The sequence below is a fragment of the Convolutriloba macropyga genome, chromosome 12 (genome assembly GCF_964194025.1).
Source record: "Convolutriloba macropyga chromosome 12, txConMacr16.3, whole genome shotgun sequence".
In the NCBI taxonomy this organism is placed as follows: domain Eukaryota; kingdom Metazoa; phylum Xenacoelomorpha; order Acoela; family Convolutidae; genus Convolutriloba; species Convolutriloba macropyga.
In genome coordinates, this window is record NC_134479.1 from 20,521,088 (window position 1) to 20,534,881 (window position 13,794).

The 13,794-nt window shown below is 38.3% G+C and overlaps 1 protein-coding gene across 1 annotated transcript in view; it reads left to right on the forward strand.

Moving 5' to 3' along the window:
- LOC142350413 (uncharacterized) overlaps positions 1-13,148 on the forward strand; it is a 51,462-nt gene extending 38,314 nt beyond the window's left edge. The window contains exon 3 of the mRNA XM_075402260.1: positions 12,953-13,148. Coding sequence (XP_075258375.1) covers positions 12,953-13,148 — 196 coding nt within the window. The remainder of the gene's footprint in view (positions 1-12,952) is intronic.
- Positions 13,149-13,794: the final 646 nt, after the last annotated feature.

A 13,794-nucleotide genomic window follows, 5' to 3' on the forward strand; every position in this document is an offset into this window, starting at 1 on the left:
GGAAACTGAAACTAGTCTCCGCGAAGTCTCGCCTATTTTCTACCAGATAATTCAGACTTTCAACCACTCTCCACGAATGTTCTGCAATAATCTATGCACATACGGAATATGAACTCCTTTTTCAGGGGTCACAACACCCTATTATTTTATATACTGACCACAAAACATTACTCTTCTTGTTCACATAAAAGGACAAACCAAATCACAGAGCTTACAGATGGCAAATCATTTTAATGAAAATCAGAATCATACACATAGTTTGGACAGAAGGAAAGAACTTTTCACTTCCAGACCTACTAAGTCGTTCACTTACAACCACAACACAAGAACAACATCGTCTACGGACGGTAAAAATTCCTGATTCGATAAAGTTCTTCATGACACATAACCAAAAAACACAACCAATACAATGCCACCTATGCTGTATCAAAAGAATATAATAACACAGTAATTACAGATACGCTGTAGAATCAACACACTATCCTATTTATCTATAAATCCAAGACAACTAAGTAATAGTACAGCTCTCGGAAACGATCTCTATCTTCCCGTCTCATATCACGAATATAAAGCAAAAGCACAGCTTTTGAAACACGTACATCACCACAAAACACAACAGCTAAAGAAAAAATCAATCATATTTAGAAATATACCCTATAGAACAACACACAGATGTTACACTGAACATGAATAAAACACAACCATATACACTCTGATAAATTGAACTGATAAATAGTATAATTTTCACTTCTACTTAGAAATCACTGATATATTCGTACAAGAAACACAACAGCAAGACCCTGTCTTACAACAAATTCTTCTTTGGAAACAATACAAAAACCGCCCTACTATCCCTACTACAACACTCCGCGCCAATATGGGACCTTTACATATTTTTATTCGTTTCTAGGACTTAAATGCAAACGAAACAACTCAGCTTCTATATTACATACACGAGACACAAACGCCAAAATTATGTCTACCATTTTGTCTTCTCTTAACAGTATTTCATATTGCACGCTCACACGATCTCTCAGGCCATCCCGGTCGAGAGAACATCTATGCTACATTAACGGAAACTTATTACTTTCTAAAAATAAAAACAGGGTTAGCAATACTTACAAAAGATTCCTTGAATTTCCAAAAGAGCAAATCCATGCCAAACCTCCTCCTAGCTCCACAACAGCCATTTCTAGAAGTTTCAACGTACTTCAATCATCGAATTTCAATGGACACAAACGTTCTAATTTCTCCGTCTTCAGATGAAAACTCTTACGTCTATGTTATGGCAGACAAAATCACACATTGTGTTGTTCCTCACCCCTCTCCCAGAAATGATGCAGCAAACGCATTAAATGTATTATTAGACCATTGGATAGTTAAATTCGGAATACACGATAACTTAGTAACAGACAACTTGAATGAATATATTAACGGCGATTTTGCACATTTTTGCCGCTTATACAATGTACAATGTAAGTCACGCACACCCTACTCTCCATGGTCAAATGGATTAGCAGAAAATAGTAATATACAATTAAACACAATTCTTTGCGCAGTTTCACCATATGACACATGGTCGCAAAAAGTAAAAACATTCCCCTTTGCATATAACTCACAAGTTAGAACCAATATGAATCTTTCACCATATGATCTGGTTTTTGGCACAAAACCAAAAAAGCCAATAATGTTTAATCTATCTTCGACTAAAGATAGTTTTGGATTTTGTAAACAATTGAAAAAAATCCACGTACCACTCCTTTCAAAAACACACACATACTGATAATCTCGGTCAACATCCCTCAAGTTGAAAAATTACAGAAAGAAATTTTTGCACATTGATTCCTAAATTGTGGAAAGATACACTCCTAAGTTTAAAATGAGTTACACAATTATCTAAATCAGAATAAACATTTACGCACGTTTACAAATCACCGGTTTGGAGCGGTTAAAACATTAAAAAAAACTAACACTTATGTTCTCATTGTAAATAAAGCTCCACAAAATGGAATTTCAAAAAAGATTCAACCACAGAAAATTGGCCCCTATAAAATAATTGATACCCTCACAATGGTAACATTAGTAAAATTGTCCCGTATTACCCATAAGAGTTATTCGTTCAAGAACAAAAGGAGAAATACTTCTCCGATAACTCTTTATTTCGGCTTCACTCTCGAAAACCGACTATCACGAAGTAAAAATCCGTCTCGTTTAGTCTAGGCAACCCGGGCATACCATCAAATAATGGGCCATCCCAATCACCATCTTTTAGTCCGTCTGAAATATCCGAGAAAAACTACAATACAAGAGATGCACGTTTATAAACACAACCGACAAAAAACTACAGGGCCTTTATACCACAGTGGCTTCACGAAAAACTCACTTCTAAACCATATATATACCACACATATAATACACAATGTTACTTCTCTCGCTTTTGTTAGCTGAATACAATTTAGCAAAAAACTCTAAATGACCCGTTGATAGAAATCCACTATAGATATAATTCCCCAGTTCTCTTACAGGAAAGGGATAATTCGAGCAGTCCTTTCACACCTCTCCCCACAAAAACAATTACTTTCACTGAGAAAATTAACAAAGCTCCTTCACTAAGCTAAAAAAAAGCATATGGACTATCTTTCCAAATGCTACCTTAGCAGAACCACAAAAACCCTCCACCAGGAAATGGAAAAGATGGGAGTAAAGGCCACTCACCACGACTATAAAAGAAAGTAAAGTAAACAAAAATTAAATTAGCAGCCGACCCACAGATAGGTCTGGGAACCATTCCCCAACCTGATTGACTGAACGAGATTTGATTCGGTAACCATTTAACTTTTTTCAAATATGAAGAAAAGTCGTGGTCAGGGTTGAATTGCATCGTCCAAAATGACTTCCCAGTCCACCCTGCTTACAACTCACTTGTTTCTCTTGCTCTATTTTCTAGCTTCAAATTTCGCTTCAACAAACTTCCTCTCATCTCTCTCTCTCAGCTGTCGACATTTTGCTTTTTGAAAACCGCTGTCTCTCTCTCTCTCTCTCTCTCTCTCTTTTCCTTTATAACTTAGAATAAATTTTTCTTAGTTTCTCAAAAGCACTCCTTCTTCTCTCTACAATTCTTGAAAGAATTGTTTCACTGTTCTTTCACTTCTCACCGCAGCACAGTCAATCAATAACTAGAAGTTGATAACGCTCACAGCAGCCCTCTCTAAATCTTTTCTGCTTTCAGTCTCACAGCACTGAAAGTTCAACTCGTATCTACTAAAAGACAGGTATGCAAATAACTTCACAACACAGACTCGAAGTGTTGTTTTTTAGTAGAACTCCATACTCTGACACTTTTCGATATATCCAAAAATTCAAAACAAAGCAGATACGTTTTAAAGACATTTTTTAAAACCTAGATCACATATTATCTTCACACCCTTGCTGTGAATGTGTCTTTTATATAGGAGACTCTAACAACGAATACACTGCTCTTTTCTATCTTCCAATCTTCCAACCACAAACAACACCGAAAATATCTGAACTTCTTTACTTGGATATAGTATATACAATAAATCTAGACGCTATCCCAGCCTCTTTCGATATCAAATTTATTAAGTACTTCTTAAATTGGATGAACAATACCAGCAACTTGCAAAACAGCAACTCGCTAAATAAAATTGAATATCCGCGAAATATTTTTTGCTTTCGACAGAAACGATTACACACTTGAAGAACTTTTAACAGTTTTCTCTTCTGATTTTTTAGATCTCATCTACCAACACAATGTCCTCCAACCAGAATCATCCTTCGCAGCAATCCGAGTTACTATACCTAATTAAAAACTGTCGCTCTTTTTTTTAATCACGATAAGATATTCTATTGTGATTACTACCCCACTCTGGGGCAATAATTATTGACACATTTGCGTCCTCTAATCCACAACTCAACACAAATCCAAATGCTCCTCAGGTCTCATAACTCACCATTTTGCTCATACAATGACGCTACCAAACAATCCACCCCTTATAGTCATCATCTAAACACTTTAATAAAAAGCCACAAGCACAAGAGACCGAAGAACACCCATATTTGGTCATTACTACTGCCACTTCTGCAGATAGACCTCGTCCTGCTGGACACTCCGCCCACTTTACCTCACAGTCAATAATCCCATACCCGCCTTTTAAAGTTAAGCGCAAATACACCAAGCGAAAGCACAAAAGCAACAAATAAATACACAAATTTTACTGCCGTACTCAGGCTTTATTGCAAGCACAACTTTACAGCAGCACACACAACTCATACCTGCTTCACATCAAGCAACACAACCTGAATTAATCAACTACTCAAACACACCACACTTATCTACTCAAGCAATTAACTTTGCGCCACTAACAAGACAAGTAGTTCCGAAGTGCCACAGCCAATTCACAACCTGAATTAATCAACTACTCAAACACAACACAATTCTCTGCTCAAACATTTAACTTTCAAACACTAACAAGACAAGTAGTTCCGAATTGCCATAGCCAATTCACACTCTTTCTAATATAGACGATACACCACAAGATATCAGTCTTAATTCAGACACCTTCAACTATGATCCACTAAGCTCTCACTTTTCTTCACGAATTCCGTCTTAGATCGCAAGTAATCCATTTAATCCGCTACAAAGACCATTAACTAATATTGAGCGTATACTCTCACAAGCTCACTGGAATCACTCTTTTAATATAGTCAATTCATCACCTTCTTTTCAAAGATCATTCCCGCTCAGTTTTCTCGGCACACCACCTATAATCACACTAGGTGCAAATTCAACTACTCCAGATCCAGATCAGCAATCTCACCATTGTATTGGGAAACAAATCGACACTACTCGAACTCAACCAATTTTACAACTAAAAGTTGACCCAAAATGTATAGTTCCCCCACCCGCCTATTTCGGAGATCATAATCACGGCGAAAAACTACATAATTGGACAAGGCAAAGAATTACTAAATCATACAAGATTAAATCATTATAAAAGCAGCGAGCACAGGACTTACCCAAACAGTCTAAGATCACTTTCTCTTTTCAGACCAAATATTTTTTCACCCACCAGCCGCTGCTCCAACTATTTTTCGAGTGAAAAAAAAACCTGTCACCATTTATTTGTCAAGATATACACTATATATTTGACAGATACACAAGGAACACTGACGGAAAACTGTCTTGATTAATTTACTCTTTTCAAATCCATTAACTATAAAAGACTAAATCACAGCCGAAAAACGCAACATTTCAGCTCCCAAATCAACAGTTCATTTTCTAATAGTCTTCCACTATGATTACTCCCCACAACATATCACAAACATGCAGTACTGTAAGCTCAATAAGATTGTCGAATGTAGGATCAGACCCGCAGACTTTCAAATCCTCCCCGCTCAAGTATCATTATTCTCACAAATTCGAACACTTTAAGTACGCTCATACGCCATACATGCAAAACTCAGCAATGAAGAAAACTTTTGCCGCAAAATCTCACATAAGAGAGGCCTCCGGTTTAATCACGACAGTTGGTATGTTAACAATATGGAAAGGCGGTCGTTTCCCACAGACATTGAAGCTCTTAGAGAACTTGCGAACCTTGGTCTCGTAAGTAAACTTCAGTACCACCAACAGTTGATTCAGTTTGATGTACTTAATGACCCACTCTGGCAAGCTAATATCAAAACCAAACAAGGCCGTTTTCAGCCCGATCGCTTCTATCTTTTTGCTTTCCAACACAGAAACATGGTATAAAATCCACGGGACCAAGAATAGATCCCAAATTCCACAGATAATCCCTGCGCTAATTGCCCTGGACAAGACCCAAAAAACGAATATCACGTCATCCACACACTAGGATAGTCACTTCATTTAACTAACATCATTCTGAATTTTGACGTTAAATGAGAAAATTTTTTTACTACGTTAAGACACGTAAAAATGGGGTTCTTGGAAGGGGTTACTGTCCACCAAACCACGCTATTAAAGCAACTGTTATTTGGGAACCAAATAACTACTTGCCGAATTTTGATGGTAGATCTCATGCACGAATGATTAAATTTCAAAAACGCTATATTCTAGAAAATTCAGAGATAACAATATAATACTGGACACAATAGTCGTTTTCAAAACCACCTTTAAGATGAATCAGAACTTTCTCGTTTCGATGTATTCACTTAACCTATTTATAAAAGTAATGAGGATCAACCTTATTACGCTACACAATACCAAGAAATTTTTATACAATATCACGGAGGTCTTAATTTTATTACAGGCAAAGCATCGCCAGAACTTAAGGTTGTACATCCGAAAACCCCAAGAAAAGCACCATCTATCACATTTTACACTAAAGCAGCCATCCGTAACAGATATCCAATTCCATAACAATCACCATTTTATTGCAAATCTGAAAACTTGATTTTCTCGAAAACAGATTTTTTTTGGTGCTGTATAACCAGCTTGATTTTATGATTAGCTGTGTACTACTTGAGATGGACCACATGAGTCTAACAATATACAAAAAACTCTGAGATCTTGATCGCGATTTAAAACAGACAGCCTTTATATTGTTCACACAAAAATTACCACTTGTAGGCAATGTTATCACAAGACTGCGAAACAAATTCGCTACACTAAAAAGCTCTAATGTTGTCTCATTTTTTAATGTAAAACCGTTTGTTCACCACATTACGTAATAGAAAATCATTGTTTCGAACGTATTCCCATGTTTTATTAGAACAAACTTCAATTTGTAGATCAGGTACCACTTAAAACATTTCCCTGGGCTATTAAAGCACCATGTAAAGCTGACAATTTTGATCAGCAAATATCACTAGGTGCAGATAGCGATGAGTCATATCGCTTAACGCCTTATCCAATTGAAGAGCAGAGATCAATTTAGAACTTTCACGCCCGACGAAATTGAAAGCAGCTTCATCCACGCGGACTTTATTGCACAACATTTTGGCATATATAGCCAAAGAGATTGGACAATCTCAAACAAGAAAATGAAATTTAACCAATTAGTAGATGACGCCGCCGAAAAATTTGAAGTAGCACAAGCAGTTAATTTTGCAGATCTTGCAAAACAAGCACAATTACAAGCACAATTTTCACAACAACAAAGCCAATACCCCAATTTTTTCAAAAAACTCTTTTTTAACGAAAGGAGTTTACACTTCGCGGTCTCGATTGGCGTGACTTAATCATAGGCAACTTTTTAAAAGAATCCCTTATAGGAATCTTTGGATACCCGGGTATGTATTAAAAAAAATAGGCAAAATGTGGTCTGTTTTTAACTTTCTAGAGTGCCTATTTGGACTATTTCGTAGCGCTATTAACGCATATAACTTAAATCACTTTTGGGTCCTATTATCACATTAGCAAAGATTATAACATCAGGACTTTTTGGAGTAATCTCACAAAACATTTTTTATTTATTACAATCAGACTCTTCACAATACAACCCAACTTCACCAAACAAAAGACGAAAATACTCTGTTGACAGTAGCACTCCACACACAAAATGAATTGATTCTATTACGCACATCTCTACTCTCCCCACATCCATTTATGAATGCTCCGAACTGCCAATAGAATCACACAGAAAACCTGATTTTCAATCACTGCACTTACACAATTTTTTTCTAACAAACGTGAACGCCCACGGGCTGTATCACTTTCTAAAGAATCTTTTTTGAATGACCCTGATTATCAGGAAATCCCGGAAGAACTTTTTATATTTAAAAAATACTCGTGTGTGACTCTTTTTCTGTTTTAGTGACACCACAGCTGTCAATCATTGTTCTCACGATGGAGGATCATCTATCCTTCCAAACGTCGACCCCCTGGCATACGATCTCATTATGCTGGATGTTGACGACATCCTGCCATCTACCCTCACGGCCTTGGGCTGCCCCCTCCATTACCAGAGCCAGTACGCGAAATGCAAATGCCGGCTCTCATCACGATGCATCAGGCCTCCCGGCGGCCACAGTCTGTGGATTCGGCCACCTATGCTTGCGTGAACCCACTGCCTTTACCCGTCACTTCTTCCTCGTCAACGTGAGAACTGCACTTATACATTGGGAGCGACAAAAGCTAACCAACAGCACCCACGGGACCACTGATTCTGTCACAAGAACTCTTGCTACAAGAGTCGGTGCCACAGCCACCGCACTCCTTTACTCTGGCGCCACAGCCGCCACAATCAGTGTCACATTCACCGCAAATTTTTCAGCTGGTGTCAAAATATCCAAAATTGGTGCCACAGCCACCACCCCAGCCCCCAAACAGCTCTTCTTGGGCTGACGAGGTTGCTGCGGATCAATCGGGCAGCTCAACAACCGGGCCGAATGTTTCGCAATTTTTCGGGCAGAATTCGTGGCCACTAACCAAGCTCTCAACCATTGGTTTATCCACCACCAGTATTGCCAACACCAAAATCACAGCCAACAAACATCCAATCACAGATATGGAGTACCCACATTTCTTGACGTCAGCCGCCCTTCCCCCAACCTCCTCCTTATGATCGGCCAACCTCGACCGACAACTACTCCTGCACAGATCATTCACCAAGGAGACGCCCCAGAGCTATAACGCACGAGATCTACCCTGTACTCTCATCACCGATCCAGGCCTCACAATCGCCTGCTCGGTATACGGCCGGCTCACCACCAGGCTCACAGCCCTCATCCTCCAAGACACGGGAGAATCTTTTCACTCCAACACAAGGAGTTTTTCACAGAGCACCTTGGCGGAACTTCAAGTTCCACAGTTTACTAACCCTCTTGGGACCAACACAGGGTGTTCACGTTCCCGAAAGGATAAAATATGTCGCCACGCCACCTCATCGTACACTGAAACTAACGGCTAGCACATGTTCAGTGGCATAGCTCGAGAATGAATTTGTGGAGGAAGGACGGGATAAGGAACTCCCACTAGAGTGCCTTCACTCCTCTCGAAACCCTCGGTTCACGGACAGATTCTGGCATCTCTCTAAGTACTTCTTCGCTCTCGCCGGCGGCAGAACAATTATCTCATTACAATTTTCACAAGAGATGTTGCCCTTTATCGTATTTATCAAAAATACGATCCCTTCTACCATCAGTTTGGTTTTTTGCATCCAACGCAAATGAATGTGAATAACCAAAAACGTAAAGTTAATTGGACCAAGATGCTACGCACCATTCACAACTATCTTTTTGTTCAGCACCACTTCCAAAGAACGAATCCCTTGGTCCACATTGTTCCACGCCTTCAATATGTCAACACAAAGCTCACTTCAACCAAATACATGAAATACAGCTACATCTTCAATCCTACCTATTGTGAATGCACTCTCCGTAATTTCGATCCCATCAACAATTACTTTTTGTTTTCGCCATTTTATGCGAAAACCCACAGACTAATTTTTGTCCGCATCAAAAACTTCCAGTGTGTAGAAGGAGTAGCCACAAAGTGATGGTGGCAATGCTGGCGACCAGATGGTGGACAAGCTGGCGAAGAGAAAACAGAAAGCAGAGGAAACACAGATCCTCAATCATCCCCTGGCGTTGCAACACTTATTTGTACCCCCGTGCAGTTGTCGCTTTTCTCGCAGGAGACAAGAAATTTCAGGAATTTATCAGAGATCGTGACAATTGGGCCCCTGATTTTGAAATTGAATTCCCGATGTAGGCCAGAGTCCTACCAAATTGGGTTCACTGTCCCACCAAAACTCCCAGCCTCACTGTTCTTCACAAAACTCTTTACGAACTCATTTTCCTTTCTTTACTTTCTATTAGCAATTTTATATTTTCTATAGCCTATATACTAATTTCATCTTTCCTTCTAGCCACAATTGAAGATTAAGATCAGTACTTTTCTTCTTTTCTCCGGTCAGAGCTTACTCAGCAGGCACAAAACGTCACTGAAAGTTTAAGAGAAAAGGTAGCTCACACAGTAGCTAAGGTTTGGATTTCCATATGACGGTAAGCTGGTAAATGCGATCGGTAAAACCCTGTACGAGATGGAGATAAACAGAAAGTGCCTTGTACAACCGTCAGAGACTGAAAGCGGTCCTCCATCTGGGAACAAATAGTTACTATAGGACAGTGAGAGACAGTTGGGTACTTTGACAGGACTGACGTTACTGGCCAGCACACCTTGTAGCTGGCAGTTTTATTGACACCACTCTTGAAGTGGACTACTCACCGACGACAATACTCAGCACTCTACTGACAGGGTTTTCAGACGACGGCACATGTCACAGCCCCTCTCTGACGACAACACGGCTCATCACTTCACTACACAACGAGGATGACACATCCAGCACATTTCTGCTACAAATTACACATTCGGGAATACTGGATTTACAGTATACTGGATACACTATTCTCATATATAAAGCACATGCTTCACTAACTTTAGTCAGTCTGTTAGTTTGAAAATTTGAATACACCATGTGTATACTTTTGAATTTGACTCCGGTGTTCTACTGTGTTACCACCGTATCAAAAGTAGTTTATCTTTTGTGTTTTACAGAGTCGGTTAGTCTTAGAGATATAGGTAAGCCTACTTCGCGCGCAGAAATAAGTAGCTCTAGCTCTTTATACCCTAAGGCTGAAAAAGGAGCCCACCTTCTGTCTGCCTTGCCAATTTCGGGCGTTTTGAGTTCATTCAGCGTAAATCTATCGTGGAAACTCTAAGTTGAAAACCGATAAAAATTATAATTTTTTATTCCGAAAAATAATTTAAATCATTCAGTGGTTAATGTGGTGAAAGCGGTAAAATTAAGTACTTTAATCGCTGATGTTAGAGGTTAAATTCGATATTATCAACTCATTTACAGCCAAAGTATGTTATTTCATCACTCAATCAAGAGGTGAAAGTTTATATCACAACTAATTTTCTAGGATCAAAAGATGACTTCCAGTTCTGTTGAACATGGACGACTTGCGTGATCTGTTTCACGAAGCAAGTGACTTCTTCCATCACAAAAAGTTACCCTCTCAGTTCTATCTGTCTAGCAAAGACGATCTAGGGTCGGAATTTTTTGATCATACTGACATTTTGGAATTTTTTGGAATTTCCTCATTCATTTTCGAATGGTTATCTTGCAAGATTAATGCAAAACTTGGCAGAATCTTGCAAGATTATGCAAAATTTTGGAAGATTCTGCCAGAATCTTGCAATAAAACCATTCTTTCTGCCAGAATCTTAAAATATAGCCTTTTTGTTCTGCTATAATCTTACAAGATAAGCATTTTTTCAAGTACCTACTACAGCAAAAAAGACACGCGCAAACCGTCCAGTACTATTGGTAGTCTGGCATGTCAGTTGGTTCCACTCAACCAATTCAATGACCTGATTCCTTTTTTGAAATTAAAACAAGCTTACAAGTTGATACTTCAAAGTGACATACCTACTTCTTTTTCTTAAAAAAACGTTAGTCGGACCATTCTTTTAGATTTGCGCTTTACATACGATTGTTATTATGTAGTATTACGTTGGCTCTGAGCAACTGTTCTTTCATGATGAACAGGACGTTTGATTTTGATTTAAAAAAATAACAAAAGGAAGGTCATTTTAAATTTTATTATCACAATTTGCCGTTTAATCTTTTTTTGTTCTTTAAGGAAAAATGACAAGGTACATATTCAAAAAAAATGAATTCCCGACGTAGACCAGATTCCTACCAAATTGGACTCACTGTCCCACCATAACTCCCACACTCACTGTTCTTCACAAAACTCTTTACGAACTCATTTTCCTTTCTTTACTTTCTATTTGCATTTTTATGTTTTCTATAGCCTATATACTAATTTCATCTTTTCTTCTCGCCACAAATGAAGATTCAGATCAGTTCTTTTCTTCTTTTCTTCGGTCAGAGCTTACTCAGCAGGCACTAAAAGTCACTGAAAGTTTAAGAGAATAAGTAGCTCACACAATAGCTAAAAGTTTCCATCTGACGGTAAGCTGGTAAATCCGATCGGTAAAACCCCGTACCAGATGGAGATAAACAGAAATTGCCTTGTACAGCCCTCAGAGGCTACAGACTACAAGCGGTCCTCCATCTGGGAACAAATAGTCACTGTAGGACAGTGAGAGACAGTTGGGTACTTTGACAGGACTGACGTTACTGGCCAGCACACCTTGTAGCTGTTAGTTTTATTGACTCCACTCTTGAAGTGGACTACTCACGACGACAATACTTAGCTTTCTACTGACAGGGTTTTCAGACGACGGCACATGTCACAGCCCCTCTCTGACGACAACACGGCTCATCACTTCACTACACAACGGGGATGACACATCCAGCACATTTCTGCTACAAATTACAAATTGGGGAATACTAGATTTATGGTATACTGGATTTACTCCTCCAACCAATCAGAGACTGAGAATACACTATTCTCTTATATAAAGCACATGTTTCACTAACTTTAGTCAGTCTGTTATTTTGTTGTATACACCATTAGTCAGTCTGTTGTATACACCATGTGTATACACTTGACTTTGACTCCGGTGCTATACTATATTACCACCGTATTAAAAGAAGTATATCTTCTGTGTTTTACAGAGTCGGTTAGTCTTTGAGATATAGGTAAGCCTACTTCACCTGCAGAAATAAGTAGCTCTAGCCCTTTAAACCTTAAGGCTGAAAAAGGAGCCCACCTTGTGGCTGGCTTGCAAATTTCGGGCGTTTTGAGTTCATTCAGCGTAAAATTATCGTGGAAACTCTAAGTTGAAAACCGATAAATATTATAATTTTTTAATCCGAAAAAAAATTTAAGGCATTCAGTGGTTAATGTGGTGAAAGCGGTAAAATTAAGTACTTTAATCGCTTGTGTTAGAGGTTAAATTCGATATTATCAACTCATTTACAGCCAAAGTATGTTATTTCATCACTCAATCAAGCGGTGAAAGTTTATATCACAACTCATTTTCTAGGATCAAAAGAAGACTTCCAGTTCTGTTGAACATGGACGACTTGCGTGATCTGTTTCACGAAGCAAGTGACTTCTTCCATCACAAAAAGTTACCCTCTCAGTTCTATCTCGGCTTCAAAAAGCAGACGATAATGAGCAAAGCCGATCTAGGGTGGGAAGTTGTCGATCATACTGACGATATTTTTGAATATGGGTAAGTTTTTGGAATCTACTCTATCAATTTCGAATGGCAAGATTCTTGCAAGATTCTGACAAAATGTACGAGAATCATGCAAGATTATATGCATAATCTTGCAAGATTCTGCCAGAATCTTGCAAGATAACCATTCATTCTGCCAGAATCTTAAAATATAGCTTTTTTGTTTTGTTATAATCTTACAAGATTTTTTTTCAAGGCATTTTTTCAAGTACCTACTACAGCAAAAAAGACACGCGCAAACCGTCCAGTACTATTGGTAGTCTGGCATGTCAGTTGGTTCCCCTCAAACAATTCAATGACCTGATAAAATTTCCCTTTTTGAAATTAAAACAAGCTTACAATTTGATACTTCAAAGTGACATACCTACTTCTTTTTCTTAAAAAAACCTTAATCCGACAATTCTTTTAGATTTGCGCTTTACATATGATTGTTAGTATGTAATAACAGGTTGGCTCTGAGCCACTGTTTTTTCATGCTGAACAGGAGGTTTGATTTTGATTTTAAAAAATAACAAAAAGAAGGCAATTTTAAATATTACTATCACAATTTGCCGTTAAATCTTTTTTTTGTTCTCTAAGGAAAAATGACAATGTACATATTCGAAAAAAAATTTCTCAAGATTTTTTCCTCTTTTCAGAAACAT